General features: G+C 46.6%; 1 protein-coding gene across 2 annotated transcripts; it reads right to left on the bottom strand.

Moving 5' to 3' along the window:
• Nucleotides 1-886: 886 nt before the first annotated feature.
• NR4A2 (nuclear receptor subfamily 4 group A member 2) lies at nucleotides 887-9,023 on the bottom strand. Of its 2 annotated transcripts, none has more exons than XM_016197204.2 (8): nucleotides 8,852-9,023; nucleotides 7,038-7,161; nucleotides 5,696-6,561; nucleotides 4,777-4,906; nucleotides 4,287-4,450; nucleotides 3,203-3,405; nucleotides 2,640-2,818; nucleotides 887-2,490 (listed from the first exon to the last, which is right to left on the bottom strand). In XM_016197204.2, the coding sequence occupies exons 3-8, from the start codon at nucleotides 6,557-6,559 to the stop codon at nucleotides 2,234-2,236; spliced, it is 1,797 nt and encodes a 598-aa protein (XP_016052690.1). In that variant the 5' UTR covers nucleotides 6,560-6,561; nucleotides 7,038-7,161; nucleotides 8,852-9,023; the 3' UTR covers nucleotides 887-2,233. The 2 variants fall into 2 exon arrangements, with proteins under 2 accessions (XP_016052690.1, XP_016050920.1); XM_016195434.2 differs by having other exon boundaries at nucleotides 5,696-6,383.
• Nucleotides 9,024-24,057: the final 15,034 nt, after the last annotated feature.

Here is a 24,057-nt window from a genome sequence, read left to right as displayed (position 1 = left end):
TTCACCAGGGTCAGTGAAGAAGACTGGCCCGTGTTGGCTCTCTATGAATTCACAGCTGTCCTCAGGCGAAACTCACAGGACCTTGGCTGCCCAAGGGCCAGGTTGCTGAGAGGCAGCTCAGGCTGGAACCAGCTTCTACAGCAGTTAGTTTCTTGCTAAAAGTTGATGCTGGGTGGAATCCTAGAGGCTGTAATATAACTTACTTATACCAGACGCGGGACCTGACAATAATATTAATATTAATATAAGTAAATAAACTTTTAGGGTGAAGTATTATTCTGAAACTACAAACTGAACCTCATCACTATCCACCGAAGGAAGAAAAAAGTCATAAGAAATTCCTCTACAGAGTTCTGCTCTATACCAAAGACCGCTGACCCAAGGCCCAAAGGGCCCGGAAATGCTTAGTGCTTCCACCAAGGCTCTTTACAATATTAAGAAGAGGAATTAGAAAAATTAGAGATTAAGTACAACACACTTCACGCCCATGTTGACTTCCTGTGTCTTAAAAAGATACTTCCTAAACATTGTGCAAGACAAAAACTTGACAAGACTTTGGGCCTTGCAAAAGTTCAAAAGCTATTTGGTCTCCTGAACTTCTCTTCTGAAAGCTGCAACAATTAGCAAAGTTAACAGAAGAGCTGAGATATTTTCAGTTGCTTCTGATAAATGTAGGTTGCCACACTGGAAAATTCTGGTTAAGGAAAAATATTGTAGTGAATTCTCTGGAAATTAGTTCAATTCCCCAGTTCCTTTTGCCAGCATAGATCTAGGCTGTCAGTTTGAAACTCAGATGTTGAATAAGTGACCTATCCCAAATCAAGCTCCAACTCCGTCTATTGTATAGTGCTTTTTTTTTTTTTACTCACCCAGAAAGAAGACAAAATTCTGTTCATTTACATAGTTTATTGTTGTAAACATTAAAATTGTCTTTCTCAAAGAAAGAATTTATCAGAAAAAAAAAATCAGTGTCTCTAACTGTCATACACCATAGAAAAAAAGGCAGTGACTCATATCATGTGCCATACTGGAAATATACAAAGAAAAATACTACAGAATATGGCAATATTAAAATTCATACTCAAACATAAAATAATATATTAACTGACAATTTTAGACATTAAAAAACAAAAAAATTTCAAAGTGCTCAGTATTTCCAGGGAGTTATGTATATTATAAGCACTCTGGAAACAGTCAAAAGCTGCTGCATGCAAGTTTTGTTTAGCTTTAGACAACAAAATAATCGAGATATAAACTTTCTTTTATCAACATCAACAGTACATACAACACTTACAAACAAGGAATGTTGGACGGCGTTACAAACACTATGTGTCCCTTTTGTCAGGATTTTCTGATGTGTAATACTTGTGCCCACCTATTTTACAATTGAGAAAATGTTTAAGCTCAGATAACTACCAATCTTTATAAAATCTAACAGACTACATAGTGTCTGAAGTACTATTTATATAATATAGACATTACTGAAATAGCAAGTGCCTATAACATTTTCAACCTAGAATCAACATGCTGGTCCCTTTTTTGTGGGTTTGTTTTTTTTGTGTGGTTTTGGTTTTTTTTTTTTTTGTTTTTTTTTTTGCAAACACACTTATCTTTTAGAATTTGTAATATTTATTCATAAATAGGCACAAAATAATTTAAAAAGCCAAACTGCATTGAGTAAATTTACAAGCCTTTTGCCTTCTTCAACTCATGCCACCCACGCAACATTTAGTTTTACTATATATTACAGCTTTCTTTACAGCAGAAAACTTTGAAGTCTTTTAAAGGGCAATACTTGTGGGTCCCCTTAAGATGTGTGTGTGTGTGTGTGTGTGTGTGTGTGTGTGTGTATTACCTTTCTTTTAACTGCAACAACCAAACATGGCCAAACATTTCCCATCATACATTAGGAATCTTTCTTCTGAACATTTAACTGATTTTTAAACTGATAATAAAAAGTTTATACCACTGTATTGTGTGTAGTCCATGTTCTAAATCCAGGATGCCCCGACCAAAATGCCCTTTCAGGTTCTGCCTGCAGGTTAGGAAATAGCAACAGTTTTTGTTTTTTGTTTTCCTTTAAGGATTAAGGGGCTGGGGGGTTTTATGGAAAGGGTGGGGGGGCAGCTAAAGCTGAGACAGCTCAGGGGGTTATCTCTGCCCTTGTGACTTGCCCCCTCTGGACAGTTTTAAGTTGTCTTTCCAGTTCCTTTTGAAGTGCATGGGAGGAGGTCTAGAAAGGTAAAGTGTCCAGAAAAAGTTTGTCAATTATTGCTGGCGGTGGTACCAAGTCTTCCAGTTTCAGGTAGAAAATGCGCTGTAGACCCTGTGTGCAAAGAGTACGGAGTTCTGGGAGCTTCCCCAACAGTTTGGACAAATAGTTGGGGCGGTTCAACCCCCCGTTATTGAAAGTCACGTGGTCTTTGAGACAATTTACAATCTTGTTTTGTAGTTCTTCCACTCTCTTGGGTTCCTTGAGCCCGTGTCTCTCTGCGGGAAAACACAACCAGAAACAAGAGAGGAATGCACAAAGTAGTTAGCAAGCTGGCGAAACCAGGGGGGATCTGTGGCAAAGGGGGGCACCGGGACAAATCCCCTTGGGCAGTTCTGGAGAAGTGCCTTGCGCCTGTGGTACTGACCTGTGACCATAGCCAGGGCAGCAATGCAGGAGAAGGCAGAAATGTCAATGTTCATATTCTGCAAGTTGGAGGAGAATTCAACAATGGAATCAATCCATTCCCCAAAGCCACGAACGCATTGCAACCTGTGCAAGACCACCCCATTGCAAAAGATGAGTTTACCCTCCACTGGGTTGGACCTGCAATTAATACCAAAGAGAGAGAGGGGAGAAAGAGAGAGAGAAGCTAAACAACTAATTACTTGAAGAGCAATAAATGAGGGACTTAAGAGGCACCTAATTACCGAAGAGTTAATAAAACGTAGACCACTGGACCTTGAAAGGGTTCAATTTCATAACAATCAAGAACGCCCCCTCTCCCACCTCCACGCCATTCACCCAAGGCTTCCGGGCTCGCTCCTTCCCTTCTGTACCTTTTTCCACTATCTCTTCCCTCCGAGTCCCCTCTTTCATTTCCTATTCTGTACCTTTCTCTCCCCCTCCTTTGATTTCCTCTCTCCTGTTCTTGTCCTGATTGCTCTCTTCCTTCCGTCCTCCCGCCTCCCCGCGTGCTTCCTTGGTTACCTGTAAGCTAGTCGCAGCACAAACAGTTCTAAGAAAGCCGATTCAAAAAGCAGGTCCTGGTCGGCTCGGGGCAGGTCAGCAAAGCCCGGAATCTTCTCCGCCCAGCCCCGGATGATCTCCATGGAGCCAGTCAGGAGATCATAGAACTGCTGGATATGCTGGGTGTCATCTCCACTCATCTGATAGTCAGGGTTCGCCTGGAACTGGAATTTCATTTTAAAAAAGCACTTAATGAGGTTCTCTAAAATATATAACCCGTGAAATTGCTAACCCCGTTTCTAGTAGCGGAGCCAGGTTTTTATAACAATTAAACCTCTCCCTGACCAGTAAGGAAATTAGATGTTCCGGGGCAATTAATTCAATTAGGGATGGTGCTATGAGGTCGCCGCTTTAAATATGTAAATTACCATTTCCATACAGACTAAATACAGTGCCATCCAGCCCTGGGAAGCGTTTGCTCTTATCTCCACAAAACAATTGGCACGTTAGTATTCATGCCAGCCCCAGAGTGGGTCTGGAGCAGAGATTTGCCCCTTTGCAAATCTTAATAAAATTGCAGCGACTTCTAGGTCTGCCCGACACACTTCCTCCAATTAAAGGCCGCACATTCCTCACAGCTGGGGGGGAAGAAGGCTCCGACCACGACGTCCCCAGCCCCACTGCCATTCCTTAGGCTCTCACTCTTTCCCTTCCTGGACCCCCAAGCAGGCATCCCCCACCCTGACGTGCCAGAGACACGAGGATCAGAGCATTTCTGTGGAAGATTGGGAATAACTTGGGGGGGGGGGGGAGGACAGCAGGGCCATGAGTGCCTGAGAGCTGGACGGCCGCAGTGGGAAAGCGCTGGAAGCGAGGTGGCCTCTGCGGCCTAACTTCCCTTCCTTCCTCTGCACTGTCCTCCTGTCCACACTCGTCTGTGGGTCTGCCTGTCTCCTGGGGCTCTGCCCAGAGCTGTGAGGACACAGCCTTGCTCGCCTCCTGGTATCCCTGGAGCCTGAGGGGTTAGTGACGGGTGTGGGGAGGGGTTCCTGCCCATCTGTCCGTTTGTCCACATGACACCCCCCGCCCCCCGCCAGCTTCTTACCCTGGAATAGTCCAGGCTGGTCATAGCCGGGTTGGAGTCGACATGGGCCCTGACGAGGGCACTGATCAGACTCACCGGGGGCGAGGGGGGAGAGGGCTCCTGGGGGCTCTTCGGTTTCGAAGGTAAACGACCTCTCCGGCCTTTTAAACTGTCCGTGCGAACCACTGCAGAGAAAGAGCCGGGTGAGTGCCGCTCCCCCAAGGGGGACCCAGCTGCCTCCTCTGCTCCTGGGGGGCGGGGGGGGGCCGGGGGCGCTCGGCCCCTCTGCTTGTAAAGCCTTTACTGACGGGAAGCATAAAAAATGTGGGGCTGCTGTACGCCTCCTTCCGAATGGGTCGTGTAGTTTAAGGGCCTCGGCGGGCTCCCCCAGGGCGGGGCGGGCGCGGGGCGCAGCGAGACCCGGGCGCCGTCGGTGGGAAGCGGCGCTGCGGCCGGGGCAGAGGTTTCCCGCGAGCGCGGGCCGCGGAGTCGGCCGCTCGGCCGGACCTACCTTCTTTGACCATCCCCACAGCCAGGCACTTCTGAAATCGGCAGTACTGACAGCGATTCCTGCGCCGCTTGTCCACTGGGCAGTTTTTATTTGCTAAACACACGTATTTTGCGTTCTTTTGCACCGTGCGCTGCATTGAAAAAAGAAAAAAGAAAAAGACAAGAGAGGCCGAAAATTAATTTTTTTCTTGAAAATCCATCAACCCAAGGAATCCAGAAACAGTTTCTGAACGACTGAGGTCCACACGCCCTCCCCACAGACAAACCCATGCACAAAACTGCGGGGCTGTCGCTCCGCGCTTTTCTCTCTCTCTCCTCTCCTCCCCCAGGGCATGGTACAGAAGGAAATTGATGGCGTTAGCATTCGAGCTAACCTTGCCGCTCCTCGCTGTGTTTTATATGCCAAGCGAAGGAGAAGGAGACGCTCAGTAAATACAAATCCGTGGGCATTCATATTATTTACATTCCTTGGAGACCTTCTCTATTTAAAATGATAAGATTATTCAATCAGGATGGCGAAATAAAGAGATCACTTAATTTGACCATAGGGAATTCTGTTCCACTTGGTTAGCTCAGACACGGTTCTCTGTCCTAACCAATTTCAATCTGAACCCAGAAGACAGCTCCGAGCTCATGCAAATGACCCGCTTCCAACTCCCTCTCCAGCACCTTGGAGCGGAGGCCGGCCGGGGTCGGCTTCGTGCGGGGGATGCGACCCCGGGCCTCCGGGTCTCCCTGCTTCCTCTCTCTCAGGCAGGCGCCCGGGGGCCCCCACCGCAACCTCTGCGGACCCGGGAGAAGCACCTTCGCGGACGAGCCGGCGCTGAGCCGCCTGCACCGCGGCGCAGCGGAGCGCGCACGCCGAGGCTCCCGGTCTGGGGGGGCCCCTCCCTGCCTTCTCCGCCCCCGTCCTGGCTCACCTTAAAGAAACCTTTGCAGCCTTCACAGGTGCGCACCCCGTAGTGCTGGCAGGCCGCGTTGTCGCCGCACACTGCGCACAGCCCCTCGTTGGAGGGGGAGCCCCGCGACGGAGGCGAGGGCACCTGCGTGTCCAGCAGCTGGGACGCGTGGCCGATCTGCAGGCCCGGGAAGCCCATGGACGCGGGCTTCCGGATGGGGTTGGGCACAGCGAAGGTCTGCCCGTCCACCACGTGGTGGCTGCCCGCTGGCTCCGGGTTCATGGGGACGTGCAGGGGCCCGTCGAAGCGCATCTGGCAGCTAGACACAGGGGTACCAGGGGGCGACTGCTTAAAGGAGAAGAGAGAGAGGCGGGACACGGGCGTTTTCCTCTGCTCGATCATGTGCGTGGTGGCCACGTAGTTCTGGTGGAAGTTGTGGAGGGAGCCTGGGTCGTCCCACATGGGGCTGTGCTGCACCTGGAAGCCCGGGGTGGTGGACGTCGGGGGCGAGGAGGGCTTGTAGTAAACCGACCCGGAGTGCGGCATCATCTCCTCGGACTGGGGGGGCAGGTGGCTGTGTTGCTGGTAGTTGTGCATCTGAATGTCTTCTACCTTAATGGAAGACTGCTGTCCGGACAGGGGCATTTGGTACAAGCAAGGTGGCTTGACGTCGTAGCCTGTGCTGTAGTTGTCCATAAAGGTACTGAAGCTGGGGAGAGAAGTGGTGGCAGTGATTTCAGTGTTGGTGAGGTCCATGCTAAACTTGACAAACTCTGGAGTTAAGAAATCGGAGCTGTATTCTCCCGAAGAGTGGTAACTGTAGCTCTGAGAAGCGGGGCTGGCTCCTTGAGGCGAGGACCCATACTGCGCCTGAACACAAGGCATGGCTGGAAATGAAACAGGGTAATAATATACACTCAGCCTGGTCAACTGAATACTTTCTCCCGGGCTCGGGTACACCTGGAGCTACACCGGCAGCCCGCTGCGGTCAGGGGCCCGAGGGGAAGGGCAGAGATCTCCAATGCTGAGGGGGGCTAAGCAGTGCAGGGCGTGGAAAGGCTGATGAAATAAAGACCCAGAGCTAGAAAGCTAAGGAGGGTCGCCATTCCCAGCTATTTTCAAACACCTCCCCCTCGACCCCCTTTCATGGACAACCCAGCTCAAATGAGCCTTTCCCTCTGAAGCTCAGGTTCGGCAAGCTCATTCTAGAAACGAAGTTGAACTGCACAATGAGAAAGTTGTTCCTGAAGGCGAAGGGTTAGAAAACCTTAAGTTACAGGGTTTGCTGAGGAAGATCGCATTGCCCCCTTGTCTTGGTTTAGGCAACTGGGGGGGGGGGGGGAAGAAATCAAGTTGCACTAACCTTCAGCTGAGTTACAGGCGTTTTCAAGGAAATTAAAGGTGGACAGTGTCGTAATTCAATGAAGGACAAAGTTTCCGAGGTTTTTAGAAAAGCAATGGGGAGTCCAGCCTGTCAGATCTCCTCCCTGAAATACAGACACAGAAAGCTTCAGGGTGACTTTCTGGACAGATCCAGCCAGGCACCTGTCACCAGGCAGGCCCTTCTATGCCCTCGGTGACTGTTTCATTGGAAAGGGTGTGCAGCCTTTATCAAACCTAGCAGTTCAAATGAACGTGTAAAAGAGATGGCCGAAAACAACAGAAAATGCCACCCACTGCACTGTGTGAACCCTCGCAGAGAGACGGTTTTGGAGAGGCAAAGGCATTCCATGTACTTATTTAATACTTATGAGGTAATAAATTGACCCCTTTGGTAGGGTGCATGGGGGTGGAGGGGAGTGTCATTTCCATTTTAGTTTCATTCAGACCCCAAAAGAAAAAAACACACACTAGAGTTTATTAAAATAAAATGGGTTTTTCTTCTGGGAGAGGAGAAGGTAGAGGTTGAGAATATAAAATGAGGAAGCCTCTTTCTCCACTCCTATGAGTTACAAAATGTTAGCAAGGCCTGGGCAGCCCTGAAGGCTATCCGAATGTGCTTTTGACAGAGCACTGGGATTGGAGAAACAGGTGAACTGGCATGCACTTTTCCAAGAAACTTATCTTTCAACATCTTTGGCCAAGGGGTGGGAAGAGAGGACCCTACTTTTCTAGGAGCATCTTAGGTCAACTGCAGAGGGAGGGCAACGCTGCTTATCTGGTATCGGCACCAGTGTTAGAAGGGCTTCCCGACATAGCCAGCTGAAGGAACACCTTCCCTACACAGCCTGCCACAGTCTGTCTACTTGCTGGAACAAGGCATTCTTGTACCCTAGTAATTTTCAGATGTTCCTACTAGGAAGGCATTCTAGAGCATAGATGATCTTATTACAAATGGGAGGGAAAAAACCAAACATCCACTCCTTCTGCACTCCTTCCCGCCACCTCCCCCCCCCCCCCCAGAATCTTGCTTCATGGGGAGGGAGGCTAACCAGAAAAAGTAGACAGAAAGGAGGCTCTTGACACCCCCCCCCAAAGGCCCTTGAGAGACGTGCCTGTGTTGGATGTTACCCCCCGGGCTGCTTCACAGCGTCATAACTGTACTCTGCGTAATCTCTCCCTCTGTTCATCTCTGACACACTCACATACACAAGCGCAGCGTGTATCCAAACCAGAAATTTCAGACAACTTAGTAACAGGACACTCTACCCCACCCCTCCCCTTACTCAACAATACCCAGGAAACACTGGCACCCTGGCCAGCCGCGGTGGCACAGTTCCCAAGCAACACACAAACTGAAGTGCTTTCTCCCTCCCTGTCACTTTGTGGGCAGCGTCCAGACTCCTCACATACACGGGACTTGGAGTCTCCGCGTCCAAAGGCTATACTATACAATCAATTCCGCTCTAAGTGCAAACTTCCGAGCACATTTATTTCCGCGGGCAAGTCCACAGCTCCCCGAACTATGCAACTCTCCCGTCAAGTCCACCAACGGGAAGCCTGGAAGCCCGGGTTGGGAGCCAACTCCCCGCTAGTGCCAAAGCTGGTGTTCGGACAAATGCCCTCTGTGGCTGCGCGCACCGACTGCCCATCCTCCGGCCCCACTCGCGCTCCGCGCCTCTGCCGCCCACTTCCAGAGAACCTGTGCCACAGACGTGGAGAGAAGAGACGCGCAAAAGAAGAAAGAAAGATTAAAAAAAAAAAAAAAGGAATGCGAGCTGCACGGGCGGCACCTACTCATTTAGGAGTTCTCCGCGTCTCTCTTCATTCATTCAACTCGGCCGAAGTGTAGTTCCCTCCGGGAGTCCGGGCGCAGGGTCGGGGAGGGGGTGCGCGAGAAGGGCCGCGGGAGCCGCGGCGCCGAGACCCGGGGGAGAGCCGGGAAGGCGGCCGGCCGGCCGGGCGAGCAGGACCGCGGAGCGCCGCGCGAGCCTCCGGGAGGACTGGCCCTGGCGGCCAATGTGCCTTTGTTTATGTGGCTTGCGCGGCTGCTGCCAACATGCACCTAAAGTCTCCGCGCGTCAGCGCGCGTCAGAGGCCGGCCGCCCAATCGCTGCGCCGCCGCGCTCCCCGGACTCCTGGCCGGCGCTCGCTTTGGTATATTTCCGACCTGACGTCACGAGCAGGGCAGATTTTAAGGTGGGAACCATTCTGGGTTCACCTTGGTAGCCAGCTTGGTGGGGGTTTTTGGGGGTTTGTGTTTTTTTTTCCGAAAGAGGTGTGACCTCTCCACTCCGGACCGCGCAGCCCGCAGAGCAGCGACATCTCACCCACCTCCCCAAACCCCCGCGCCAACGGCTGCAGCCCGGCAGCTCACACGTGGGGGAAGGTGCAACAAAAAGCCTGGGCGGAAGGGAACCCTGGTGTGGGCCAGGTAGCCGGCACCTAGAAGCGCGAGGATGGGTGTGGTTGGCAGCGTCCTAACCTCAGCAGCCCACGCTCGTCGTCCCCGTTCGCGGAAGCGCGAACAGATGTCCCAGGACACGAGACGCTCCGAGGGCTCAGGCAGCTGGCGTGGGACTTCCCTAGCCCGGTGCACCCCTCTCTCCCTTTTCCTGCCCCTGGCCGCCCCCCGCCTTCTCGGGACTATTCCTGTTCTCTCCCCTCCCCCCACGGAGTCCAAGGTGCTCCCTTTACTTGCAGTGCCCACGTGCGCGGGAGGCCGCGGTGCGTGGGGAAGGCAGTGGAGGGGGGCGGAGGAGGTAGGCAGTGACCCAGCCCTTCCGAGACCCCAAAAGTCAGAGTGAGGCGTCATCCGCTTTCCTTTTGCAGACAATGCAGCCGAGCAGCGGGCAACAGGTGCGCCTTCTGCAGAAAGATGCTCTGTCTCGCCATTTGCGAACTCTAGTACTTTCGACACTCCTTCGTGCCGATCACCTCCCACCCTTCCTCGAGTTCTGGGTGAATAAACTGACCCCGCTCTGAAGCACACGGGCTCTCACGTGAGAGCCGAGAAGGGAAGACAAAACACAGGGGCAGGGGGCGGAGCGGCTCCGCTGAGCGCGCAGGGGGAGCGCTCGGCCCTCGCAGAAGAGGGGCCCGGCGGGCTGCGGGGCGCTGGGAGGGTGCCGCACCCCGCGGCCCTCGGAGCCGCCGCGGGCTCCGCTAGGCGAGGCCGTCGCCCCGCCACGCCGGGGGCGCTTTCTAGCAAACGCGATGCCGCTTCTCCCGGGAGGAGCTCGCGGTCCCTCGGTCTGAGCTGGGAGGGCCTCCGGGAGCCTCTCCCTCGGGGCTGGAAGGGGCCGGGACGAGGGCAGGCAGGGTTCCGGGGCTCTCCCCTCCGCCCGCGGCGTTCCAGCCGCCCCTCCTCCCTCCGCCGGGCTGGCTTCCAGGCGGCCCGGGCCGCTCGGCAACTCCCCGCCCCCGCCATCCTGACGCGCCCGGTACGCGCCCCAAGCCCCGTGCGACTCGCGGCGCTTCCGAGTCTCTCAGCTCGGATCCGCACCCCCGCCTCTGCCCGCTCCCCGCCGCCTCCTGCTCCCCAGCGGCTGGAGGGGCGAAGCCCTCGGGTGCCCTGCGGCTGCCCCGAGAAGCCGCGGGCACTTTTGCGCCGCAGCCTCGGGAAAACCTACGCGACCACCTTAAGTTTCCCCCAGATGTTGCGACTGCCGCCGCCGCCGCCGCCGCCGCTGCCACCGCGGCGGCTCAGCTGAGCCCCAGTGGGCGCGAGAAAAAAATTAAACCAGGAAGTGTGTGCGCGCGTGTGTGTGCGCGTGTGTGCGCGTGTGTGCGCGTGTTGGGGGAGGGGGGAGCTGTGGCGGCGAATGAGGGTGTGTAAGTAGGGGGATTAGGGGAGCAGGGCGAAGGATATGCTTATTAGCATGAGCTCTGTAGCGTCAGAGACCCGTGGGCAGAATCGATTCCACGCGAACGAAAGGGAAAAAGTGAGAGTTTGGAGAGCCGGGGAGAAGGAAAGGGGTGGAGGTGGCGGTGACGCAGGGGCGCAGGCATTGACGCACCGGCTCGGCTGGGCCCAAAATAGCAGCTCTGGCTCGGCGGCGCCCTCCCGGGCTCCCTTTCCCTTCCCCTTCCGCCAGGGAGCAGGGCGCACCCAAGGGGAGCTTTCCTGGATCCCAGCGGTAGGCCCGGCCCCCAGCCGCTATTTTCAGGCAGGCGGAAACTCAGGCACAGCCACGCTGGGGTGGCAGTTATTAGTTTTAATATATTCCTAGGAAAGCGGGGGCTGGGAGAACTCTACGGTTGTAACCATTACCCTTCATACACAAATAGGCTTATCTCAGTAGATACATTTCCTCCACACTCTCCTCCACCCTTATTGCCATTAAAAACCAACAACAAAACTTTAGTCTAGGTTGAGTTCTGGGGACAGACAATGTGAGAATTTTCTCCCAGAGAGTGGAAAAGTGTTCTGCAGTTCTTAAGGTGAGCTCCAAGGAATACATACTGTGTGATTCGTTACTCTGTAGCAGCAACCTGTGGAGTCTTGGTTTCTTGATAACATAGACTTTGCCCAAGTCTTAATGCACCCAAGACTGAGCGAGTTTTCACAGTAGCTTATTATAATAACTATTAATAACTGGGAATGACATGATTAAATGTAACATTAAAATGAGACAAAAGATGCACTTATTTCCTTCTGTGCTACAATCTTACAAGAGTTCTTTGGGAAGCTTCATTGCTTAAGAAGATACACCAGATGCAAGACTGAAATACTCACTTAAACCAATTATTGGATAAGCTACTTTTAGGGTTGGCGTCTTTGGAAGGGGTCGGATGTGCTCGGGGTGGAAAGGATCCAACACAGCCATCAGAAAGTGTAAAGGACTACGCTTAACACTCCATATTCCTGTGTCCCCACCAGATTCAGATGGAAGTCTCAGTAGAACCGCTCTAGTCTGTAATTGACTGATTCTGTCAGTAGGGGGCCTGACTCCACAACGTTCAGGAGGATAACACACACACACTCACACTCACACTCACACACACGAACACACGGGGGAGGAGGGACTATTACCATTTAGGCCAATCCCGAGGGGAGCATGCTGCAGGCCCAAATATTCATAATTGTGCTGGAATTCATAAATATCTACAAATCTGTGATTCTCTTCTATTTGTCGGGAAAAGGGAAAGAGTTTAACACAAGGAGTTAGGCTCACAACAGATTTTCTTTATTTCCTCCTGCTCATGTTTAACTCACTGTTAGGTCATAGGGGAAGAAAATCAAAATGGTAATAAAATCTCTCATTTTATCACCAAGCAGTTCAAAATGGCATACAGTTTGAAAAAGTGAAAGCATGTTTTTAAAATCCTATGATTACACGTTTAAATAAATTATAGTTTAGAAGAGGATTCCTGTGGGTGTATTTGCTAGAACATAAGAGAATGCTTTTGTGCATACAGGTTTAATTACACATATAATGAAATCAAACTGTACAACTGAACTTTTTATAAAATGTTAAAAATGATGCTTTAGGCAAAAAGAAACTGAAATTGTATACGTGTATGACTGCAACCCTTCAAGATTCTTGAACACAGATTCTTGAATGTAAACTATTTCATAACTCGATTAAAATCACAATAATGGTTTTTAGGGCCCAGAATCTGATATAACTTTAAATTACTGCCATTTATAAATGTGTAAAGTTACCCCCAATTGGTGGTCTATTTTCTTAACAATTTAAAATAAATGGGAGTAAAAGTTTGTCCCATCCCCAAGTAGCTCCTTTTTTTGAAACCAATAAAATAAATTTAAAAATTATTATTCTTATCAACATATGCTACTGTAGATGACCTCAGAAAAGCATTTAGGAAAGTAATGTTATGATACATTTTATCATAGTAACCAATATTAAGCAGAACATATTGGCACATGTATGAAAAATATTCTTTATAACAAATCAATATAAATAATATATACATTCACATCTAGACCAAAGTAGGATAAATATTTTTATTTAAAAAAATCAATATAAATAATACATACATTCACATCTAAAGCAAAGTATTTTATTTAGTGCATGGCTAGGTAGATTATACTTCATAAAATTGAGCTTTTGGTATAATTTAGAAAGCAAACATGAATGTAATCCCATAGGATTTTCTATCTTAATGCATGGAAAGGGGGCCTTTCGGGATTTATTTCACTAGTCTCCCAAAATGAACTCAGAGTAGCCCTTATAATTCAGATATAGTGACTATACATAACTCTTATGTTGTAAGAGTCAAGGTAACGAGGATATTTCATAATAAAATTACTTAATAGAACTTATTTTAAGCATTAAAAATGAGATATATATTTAAAGTTATATTTGGACAAACACATTCATGGCATTGTTACCATTTGGCAGGAAGTTTTACTTTATTGCCAGAACAAAGAAATTTTCACTTTGAAAAAAAATCTGTTTCTGAAAATACAAAATCTTTTTTTAATATTAAGGCTTTTTGGATTTTTGCTTTTGCCATTTCATTAGCATTAATAGGATATTAATCAACCAATAATTTGTTCCTTTGCTATAGGATGCTTAGAAAATAAGTCAATTGCTTAGCTGATACTCACATCTTGGGTCGTTGTGCTTTTACTCGATTTTACTTGTCCCATTTTCACCAAAAACCACATAATGCAAAGACTTTTAAAAATTCTTTCTCACTTAGATTCAGAACCCAGTTATAGATGTGCAGAAGAAAACGGGACATTTTTTCTAGAACCATCTACTTGTAAATTAAAATTATAAAACTAAACATATGGTAAAACCTCTTGCGACTCAAAAAGTATTTTGCACAGTAAAAATCCATCTTTTCTCTAATGCTTGACTCTGGGTAACCATCTCCTAAATATCTGCTTTTAAATTAACCACTTAATATTTTCTTTTTTATTGTAGTAAAATACACATAACAAAGTTTACCATCTTAATCATTTTTAAGTGTGCAGTTCAGTGGTGTTAAACTCATCACCACCATCCATCCCCATAACTCTTCACCTTATAAAATTGAAACTCTACACCCATTAAACAATAACTTTCCCTGTTCCCCTCCTCCCAGCCCCTGGCAACCACCAATATTTTCATCTGTAACAATTATTTTTTATTAAGCAAGGAAGTTTAACATTGGTTTTAGATTTCATTGCTAATTCCAGTAAACATGGGAGTCATTGCAATATACAAAGGTCTAAAAGAAATTTTAAAGATTCTGAAAACAAGTTGCTATATGCTAAGAAAATATCCAGGACACTTGAAATTCTAAAGGTAGCTATTAACATTATTAACCATCACAGTATTATATAGCATTTTCTTTAAGCAGATAATATACATACACTTTGCAACAGTTTTTATGTATACATCTTAGCTGGCTAGTTTTTGTTCTACCTTTAATGATAAATTAACCACTTTTGATTTTTTCCTCAGACTAACTGATCGATAGGAACCTCTCAATTTAATAAAAAAATAAATAAAATAAAGATACAATATTGAAATATTATGACAAACAATTATATGCCCGTTTTCTCATAATTCTGCAATTATCAAGCCTACAACTTTAACACCACAAAAGTTACTTATAGCAAGGACCCTTATAGTGATAAGTAATAAATCTAATTACCATATCCTTTGAATACATGTAATATAAATTTCATTGCTCACTTAAAAGTTCTAAAGTTAACAGCATAAACTTGAAGTTGAGTAATTAAGTAATCCTTATATAGACACTTATTAAAGTATTTATACATATTATCTTAAATCTACATCTATCATTTTGCCAATTAAAATTAGGACTTTAATTGCAATTAAGTAATTTAATTGCCAATTGAACAGCAAAATTGCTAAGTGACTAATTTTAATGCCTATTTTAATTACCAATCATGACTGGGGAGGGAGCTAATCAAGTTACATCAAGCAGTACCAGAGTAATGATGTGAAGAGAAAAAAAAAGTAGAACAAACATTCCAGGCTACATGCTTTAAAAAAAAAAAAAGAAAGAAAGAAACATAAATTAAATAAATGCAAACAATCTTATAAATGTATAAAATGCTGTATTTCAATATCTGCATACAGAACATGAAATAGAACAAGAATAATTAAATAAACCCCTGTCAATCTTCAAAGTAGGGAAAACCAAGTCAAAATTTTATGTGATGTTTACATGGCACTCATACTAACCCAGATAAAAAGAAAGCTGCATAGATAGCTGAGAATAAAAGACTGTTTCCTGCTTGGCTGGTTAAATATTTACAGATTGACAGTTTTTAAAAATTCTTTAAAAATGAAATGTTATAAAAGAGAGAAATAAGTTTCCAATGCAGCAATGTGGGTTTGAATTTGAAAAGCAAACAGGGCCAGTGCAGTGGGACTATATACCCTTTCCTGCTGGCTCTCTTCCCCTCCCCCACTCACTGGAATGAAGTTCTATTTCAGGCCTGATGCCTATTCATAATCTGTCCCATGTTACCTTGAGAAACGCATAAATCTGCCCTATTTTAAATGTTTTAAAATACATTCGTGAGTAAAAAAATAAGAAGAAAGCAGCTAGGATTACATCACAATTAAAATTACTTAGAACATTGGGGATATACCTTGTCCTAAAAGTATTTCTCATTTTTTCAGTTAAAATAAACTACCAGCTCCAGATAAAGGCTGAAAACCAGCAAGCAATTAAAAACACTGGTGAAAATCTTCTTGGCCAGTACAAACACATTCTCAAAAGTTTTCATATCCAAACTAATTCTCAGATTAGCAATATGGAAAGGCAATATTGAAAGAGGGAGGTGAGGTTGAGAGCTAAAAAAAAAATAAAATGAAATAATAAAATAGAAAGCAGTTCCCTTGTAGACAATAACAATGCCAGCACTTTCCAGCTATAGGATCGCCTTGGCAGCCAGCCACCTCATTTAGAGTTAACAATGGAAATCCATCAAATCTTCATTTAAAATAAAAGTCATGATGCAAGGTAGGTATCTTAGCTCTTGTTACTATATATATATATATATACCAAAAATATACACAGTTTATAAAAGGGCCAAATTATTCATGAACTATATGTAATGTTATAACTTGAGAAAAAGCAAACAGTGCTGTTTAGGATTTTATTTACCAATGGACTTGAATTCTGAAATGAAGCATAGAAGGACTTTTGCCCAGCTTTTGAAGGAGGAACACGTTAGTAATCACAGGGCCTAACAAAAGGCTGCAATATCTGTTCATGACAATAACAACTTGATAAAGCAAGTTCTGTGTAATTGATTGTAGGACACACTGTCTCTTTAGAAGTCATGGAGATGAAGTCATTATTGACAAGCTCACTTCTGATCAAGGTTAAAACTCATTGAGTGTTGATGTCACACAACTAAAATCTCAGCCATTACAAGATTACCAAAAACCACCTCCAGAAAAGGTTGCCATAACTCAGATATATCTTAATGTGTTCTGTATAAGAGTTTCTGCTATATTCATACACAAATTACATTATTTAGTAATAATTATCAAAATTATTGCACTAATCCAAGCACTAAAGAACAAATTATCAGTCATCACAAAAGGAAATAAATGGAGAAATATTATAATGTAATTTTAAAATGGCCCTGAAAGGACATGGGGTATAGACAAACTTTCAAAATGTCAAACTTCTGAAACTTGACATAACTGAAAATACTTTTTAAGACTGTTTATGTCTATTTTGTATTTTGCTAGTCTATCAGTTCACATGAATTAACGTGGTTTACATATTGTTGGAAGCAAACTATTTTAAAAAATAGTAAGTATGTCTATAGCTTTCAGATATCCCTTAAAAGGTAAAAGTAAAAAATGTTAATAGTGAGTCATTTTACGTCTTTTAGCCTAAGTTTCTTGCTTTTCATGTCACCTTTCTGCATTAGTGAAGGAAAGAGGAGGGATACATTAAAGGAGAACCATGTTTATCATCTGAAATTAGAGGCAATAAATTAAATATATTATTAGTCACCAGGATATGTAAAAATAAAACCTGTGAAATATTACAGAATCATTCCACTAGGCTCTAAACAGTACTTTAGCATGCTGTCACTGACATATGAGGGGAGGGGGGAGAACACACACAAGTGACCAGAACCACCACATACATGATTCAAGTTGAAGTACACACACAAAGTGTGTGTGTGTGGGGGGGTATAGAAACTGATTTGCTCCCTGTTTTTCTTATATTTCATATTCCTAAGCACTGTTTTCTGTAAGTTACTTTCCAAAGGTTAAGAATTATTGAAGTTATTGAAAAAAACAAACAGAATTTCAAATAGTAAATGAATGGATTTAGGAGTTACATTGAAACGACCTCTTTTCATAGGAGTCTTTTAATTGTCTTGAGTTCCAAAAGTATAGTGTTCCTAAGATTGCTAACTCTTAAGTAACTAGCTCTGGAAATCATATTTTCCATTTCTCCATACCCTCATCGATCACTATTTGGAGGGCTGATTGGCAATATCCAAGACAACAGCTTTGCTAAACTTTATAAACTTTGTATTACCCAGAGGTGGGAGGGAGATGGCAATACAGAAACTGATTTTACAGCCAGAATGATTGACAGAGCCCCTCAACCTATAAATAGATGTCACAGAATTTGAAATGTGGCTCCGTAGCTCACTTTATACCACAGAAACTGTGAAATGCTATCTTCCTGTTGTTATAACGTACCGGGTCAAGGGATATAAACTGTACCAGGTAATTTATTTTACCGTTCAGAGAGTCATTAAGTTCCTCCCAGAATATATGTGATTGACATCCCTGGAGGTGAAAGGCTAAAAGAGCCATATGGCAACATGTTGCATTCCGTATGCTGTCTGCCCATCCGTGCTTAAGCTGCCATTAGCAACATCTGCACCTCGCGGAAATCCAGCTGCGCCGACGCCGGCAGACAGAGCTGTACTTGCGGGGAAATCTAGCTTAGCGCCATTAACTTCAGACTTGGAGTCTATCTACCAGGACGGATGGAAGCTTTCACAATTACAGGAGACGACACAAATGCTTTATTAAAGTTTAATTTTGAACTCCCAATTAGCGACACTGCGTTACAAATCGAGTGCAATTTCCTAGAAGGCACAGCAAGTTCTCTGCCTGCTCGCCACGTGCAGCGGCTCCAGAGCAGCTGGAAGGGGAGGGTGCCGAGCGGGTCTCCGCGTCCCGGGAAGTCCCTAAAAGGCCTCGCCAGCCCCTCCTTCCGCCAGGCCGGGGCGCAAAGGGGCAGATCCCGCCCTCCCGCGGGAGGGGGAGGGGTGGGGCGGGACGACTCCAAAGTCCAGGGCTTGGAGAGCGAGGCTGGGGGTGGGCGCGGGGGGGAGGGGCGGCGGGAGGCCGCGGGGGGGGGGGGCGGGGGCGGGGGTTCCTCTACCCTCCCGGCCCCTCGGGAGGAGCCTCCTCGGGTCAGTCAGGCAGAAGTTTCTCTTTCGCTCTTTGCGCTCAACACCCAGATTGGCTTCCTGCGCCGGGGGCGGGGGCGGGGAAGCCGGGCGGCGGGGTCCCTGAAGGGCTGCCCGGCGTTCACGCCACCCCAGGTCCCCTCCCCCACCCCAACAAAGCCCCCTCTCTGGCTCCGGGATACTTTACCTGCCCGGCGCTCCCGGCCCCTCGGTCTCCGCGTCCCCGCGGGCTGTGCCTCTTATGGGTCCCGCTTCCCTGGGCGCACAAAGTGGTCGCTCCCGGCCGGTTAAGTCCCCCCTTTCTCACCAAGTAGGGGGTAAGTGGGGGGAAACGGGGTACATGGAAGCGAAAGCTGGGCCCAAGGGAACTTACTGATTAAGAAAAACAGAAAAAAAAACCCACCAATAAAAGAACAAAAAAGATCTGCTGGAGAGGGCCGGTCCCGGCCATGGGCAGAAAAGGCCGGCCACCTTTCGGGGGACGGCGGGCGGGAGGGAGGGGGCTCGGGGAGCGGCCACCATCCCCCCTCCCGGCCCCCAGCGGCGGCGGCAGCTGCACACACAGAAGCCCATTGTCGCCGGCGCCCGGCGCGCACCCCGCGGACTCGGCCCCGCGGCCAAGCGCGTCAGCGACCCCGTCAGCCGGGCCCGGCTCCGTGACGCGCGCGCAGCCCGCTCTATAAATAACCCGCCGCCGGGCGGCCGGGGCCGCTTTCCAGTGACGCCCGGCGCGGCGTGGGAGTAGGAGGGCGAAGGAAACAATGCAGCCGCCTGCGGGCTCCCCTCCTCCCTCCCTCCCTCCCTCGGCCGCGCTCCCCGCGCTCCCCGCCCCGCCCGGCGCGCCCGCACGGAGCCGCGCGCGCGTGGGAAGGGCCGAGCGCAGCCGGCGTCCTCCCACCTGGAGGCACGCGCGAGGGTCGCGACCCGCACCGGGGAACGGGAGGGGCGGGGAACTTGGCGGCGAGTTGAACGTGGGTCGCTGCGCTTATGCTGAGAGGGGCTTGGACCTCTGCGCCCCTTCCCCGCTCCCGCACGCTTTCTGGTGCGGGTCGGCTGCGGGCGCGGTAGTGAACCCTCAACTCAAAACAAAAAACTTGCCTCGTAACTGTCCCGATCTAGCATATTTTAAAGTACATGCGTGTGTTTGCGTCTCATGGTTGCGAGTACATCCCACCCTACACATGGACCATACCCTTCCTTTCCTCAAACTCCCCCTGAATTGCTGGTCTAGGTTCTTGCAGGGCCAGACCCACGTTACTCCTTCAGTCTGGGGAGTTGTATACAGGGTGCCCATCAGAAGCAGCGTGGGTGTGGGTTCCAGGACTCTTGCTGTCAGTCTCAGAGCATTCTGTATGCCTATCAGGCCTTAGCGCAGGCCTTGAACATAGCGCATTTGAATTTTCCAGAAGTCTACAGTCTCTCAACATTTCTAGACTTTCATCAAGGCTGCCATTTAAAAGGGGCTTTCTCTGTAGATAAATTTTGAGCGGGGACTTTCTGTTCTAGCTCCCATACTTCGGCAGTTCTGCCCCACACCCTGGCACTTCTCCTGCCCATTAAGGTGACCATATACAACTGGAGATAGTCGGTCTTCTTGGGACCATCAATTAATAGACTAGTAAAATAATCTGTCCTCCTGAACAAAATGTCCTAGATATATGAACTCCAAGTTTTCTGGGACGCTGATATATAATTCGCCCATGCAAGCAGAGTTTTGAAGTGAGCTGGCGTGGATAGTGTAAGTTAAAAAGCTGGGGAAATGGTTCACAATCTCCACACAAAAAGGTGGAGCGGAGGGTTCACTGGGCTGGGAGTTGGAAGACTAGAGAAGTGGAGCCTCTGCGCCACCTCGCAGAAATCACAGCCTCTCTCTGCCTCGGTTTTCTCACGGTCAAAAGGAAGGACTGGTGGTTTCTAAGCCCCTTTTAACACTAACAGTCTAGGACCCAAAGGACACAATTGTGTTCAGGTATGAAATTACTCATATGAGCACCCAGCGTCTCCTGGGAAAAAGATAACCAAATGTAGGATAATTAGGTCCTGATAATTTTGTACATTTTACAGAAACAAAATATAATAGGGCCAGTTCAGAAAAAGAATGAATTCAACCACCCAATTAAAACTATATGTTTCATTTACATGACAGCAGGCGTAATGACAGTCTGACATGTCTTAGGCCCTTTCCAACACCGTGTTCTTTTATGTGAGTGAATGAATGATCGCTAGCAAAATGCACTAGGACCATTTTCACTAATTTTGCCCCCCTTCTGGCTGGTGGGGTTTTAGGAGGAAGTTTTCAGTTGGAAGACACTGAAGTGTTTATCAGTGAGTGGTATTTGTGAGACAGGCAAAAGTCTTCCTCTGGTTGAGCATCCTCAGAGAATCAGAATCTGCCTTACTCTCCTGTCTCCAGGTTGGTGAAGGCAGAAAACGCAAAAACCGCAGAAACACGTTTAGAGCCAAAACATTTGCTTCACATAGACACTATCAAAGTGTGATCACAACTAAAAGTTAACCAGTATTTTCCCGGTTCCAAAAGCACATCTGTCTCCCTTTTCCATAAAATGTTTGGTATCTCTAATTTCATCTTAAAGTTCCTCCTTCTGCAACTTAGAGATATTTTGCTTTCACTCCTACTTTCTTAACACTTCCAGCTCCTCACATAGTTTTAAGACAAAACTCTTTTTCTTATTTTTTATTCCTTTTTCATGTGGTCGGTTCCGTTTGCCATTATTCTTACCATTTAATGTTGAACAGGCTGAGAATTAGAGTATTCAGGCTGAAAATGAAACATTCTCGATTTTAGAGGGAGAGAAACAAAGGACCAATAGAAATACCGTGAAAAACAAAACAATTTCTTAAGAACAAAACAACAACAACACAACAAAACCATCATCTAAAATTGGTGAAATAAGAGACTGAAAATATGGAAAATCTTTTATTTGGGGCTCCTTGATAGCATAAAGCTTATTACAATTTTTCAGACATAGTGAAGGTTTTAGAATGTGGACATTTCTCAATATTTTTGAAGTTTCTGTCTACCTGAGGTTAAATCCTTTGAAAAGACTCCTCTACAGTAACAGTATTGAAAATTTTATTAAAGAAACTACTGTGCACTCTTGCCTTATTACTCAGTTAATCCTGATCTATATTTAGAGAGTGGTGCCAGCCAGGTTGAGGCTTCAAAGGAATGAGCACAAATATTTGCCATGTCCTGTGCAGTATAGTTTTGGCGATAGAAAATTCATTTTGGAAAATATCAAATGAATAAATAGAAGGTTAACAAGAAAAGCGATGAGAGATTTTCCGTATTCCAAATGAAAGGAAAGGAACAACCAAGGTTATAAAGCTAGAAAGTTTCTGCATTTAAAAAGCCAAGGAATTAAGGCTTTTTAAAACAAAATAAATTCAGCAAAATTATCAAGGCTCCCCACGTCCGTTCAAAATATGGAAATATATATGTATAACTGCTCCTTCAGATAAGGTGGTCCTGATTTTAATGGTTCGTTCCCCAAGCTGAGCAAACTTTGATAATTCATTGGTGGGGTCTATTGCAAACAACTTTGATCTTGAAGTATAAATTTTAACATCAAACCAGGATTTGTTAATAGTGAATTTAAAAAAAAGAATTCCTTGTGAGGGTTCAAAGTCCTAGGCCTCTTTGCCCTCTGACCCATTCCTGGATCTTTCTTTTCTGGTCTGTCACAGGGAGCTGATCCTGCAAGCAGCGTTCCCCTACATTCCTTAGGAGCAGGCTGCCAGCTGGGTGTGACCCATGGGAAAAAACTGTGGGAACAGAGAGCTGGAAGGTGGAAAATGCAGGATATCACCACTCTGCCCCCCGCCCCGTGCTTTTGCCAAGTGCCCCACATTCCTGACAGTGCTCTTCAGTAACATTGCCTTTTCCCTTTATTTCTGTAGTTTAGTGGCTTTATCCTGGTGAAAATTGCTGTCCTCTTTTTGGTTTCTCAGCCTTTCTGTCACCTGTTTTACAAATTACATGAATTAAATACTCCTTGTGTTGAATACTTAGAGCTGTTTTTGTTTTCTTAATTGGAGCCTGACTCCATGGATCCTTTTACAGGGCATTATTGGATGATATACATGGAAAACTCTATTACTTCTTGATTTCCTTTGCTAGACATTCTTGTTTTAAATGTGCTATTTAAAAATGTTAATAAAGGGTTCTGTCCTTAGAAAAGCAGAAAGAAGCCCAACAAATTTTTAAAAATCAATTTTCCATGGACATAATATTCAAAACTGTAAACCAAAAATATTATACACTTTACTGTTCATTAACCAGAACAGAGCTAATACTTAGCAGAGACTGATACATAAATTCCTTGCTAAAAGTAAGGGTGGCAATTGATACCTGTCAGAGCTTAATTTCCATCACACATCTGTAAGGCCCACTCATTCACCAGCTTATTTATTTGCCTGTGGCTTCTCTGCCTCCTCATGTCTTAGAGAAGAGAAGGGGAAATTTTTTTTTTAAACTTTTTGTATTACTAATTTGAAATATCAGATATGTGAATTCTTGGGATAATATTTTGAAATCTAAACTGTGCCTGCACTCTTTTTCTCGTTGGATTTTCTGCCATGGCATCTCTCCTCCCTCCTCCACACCTACAAGCAAGTCTCCTGCTAGATGTTCATTATCTCAAGATGAGGCAAAAGGGGAGGGGGCAAACTAAAGTGGTCTGTATTTCTGGTTTTGCTCTATGAAACCCTAAATTCTCAGGGAAAGGGGTTACAGGGCATAACCTAAGTATTTGAAGAAGCTTCAGAGGGAAAAAAGGGTTTCCCTGAGACTGGAAAGAGGATCCTCATGGGCAGGTACAAGGGGAGAGACAGAGAATGAACAAGGAGCTGGGACCTGATACTGGGAGTGTCACCCAAGAAGAGACCCAGGGTAGACTTGGCAAAGGAGTTCTGTGATGCCACGTTTCTAGCATCCAGGTGTGTCATGGGGGAGGAAAGGTCACACAAAAACCACCTGGACATCACTCATCTGTATCAGGGGTTGCACTAGTTCTTCCTTCCATTGACCATCCGTTGACCAGTCAGCACCCCAGGTAGCCGCAGTGACCGGTCAGGACTTCTGTGGGAGCCACCCCGAAGGACCTCTTCCGTATTTTGTTCTCTGTCCTTGAGCATGGAAAGATATTTGAATCTGTATCAAGCTGTTCTTGGAACTAGGCCTATCACCTAGCTCTCAAATTCTCTTAGTGAAGCAGTTCTCTCTTAGTTAAAGCAACTGGGACTGAATTTTCTGTTATTCGCGTTAGAAAGAGTCCTAACAGATACACTTGTCCCTAATACCTGTTCAAGGTCTTTGTGCTGGAGCATAGTAAGTACAGCATCTACTGATGACTAACGTCAATGCATACACACAGGATATCAATTTATTATGCTACTGCTACTGGGCAGGGGAGGGGATTTATTATCACATATTGAAACCGAATGGGAGTGCCCATTTTTGGTTAAGCCTCCACGGAGGATGAGATTCTTCTTGCCACAGAGACATTAAACCCTTCTAACCCTACAATAGAAAATTCAGTGGTCAAAGCTGGAGATATGAAAGGCAGCAGGCTTTGGTGTTTGTGTC

The sequence above is a fragment of the Miniopterus natalensis genome, chromosome 8, assembly GCF_054644295.1.
Source record: "Miniopterus natalensis isolate mMinNat1 chromosome 8, mMinNat1.hap1, whole genome shotgun sequence".
Taxonomy (NCBI): domain Eukaryota; kingdom Metazoa; phylum Chordata; class Mammalia; order Chiroptera; family Miniopteridae; genus Miniopterus; species Miniopterus natalensis.
The sequence above is the reverse complement of the archived record's forward strand: the minus strand, read 5'-3'. Positions and strand labels throughout refer to the sequence as shown.

Bases quoted from the DNA above. Each gene is read 5' to 3' on its own strand.
- NR4A2 (XM_016197204.2), bottom strand. From the start codon at position 6,559: ATGCCTTGTGTTCAGGCGCAGTATGGGTCCTCGCCTCAAGGAGCCAGC. The intron at 3,406-4,286 runs GTAAGAAGCTGG...ATGAAATTCCAG, and splicing joins CCAGCCTGGACTATTCCAGG to TTCCAGGCGAACCCTGACTA. The intron at 2,491-2,639 runs GTCAGTACCACA...GTTTTCCCGCAG, and splicing joins TGCCCTGGCTATGGTCACAG to AGAGACACGGGCTCAAGGAA.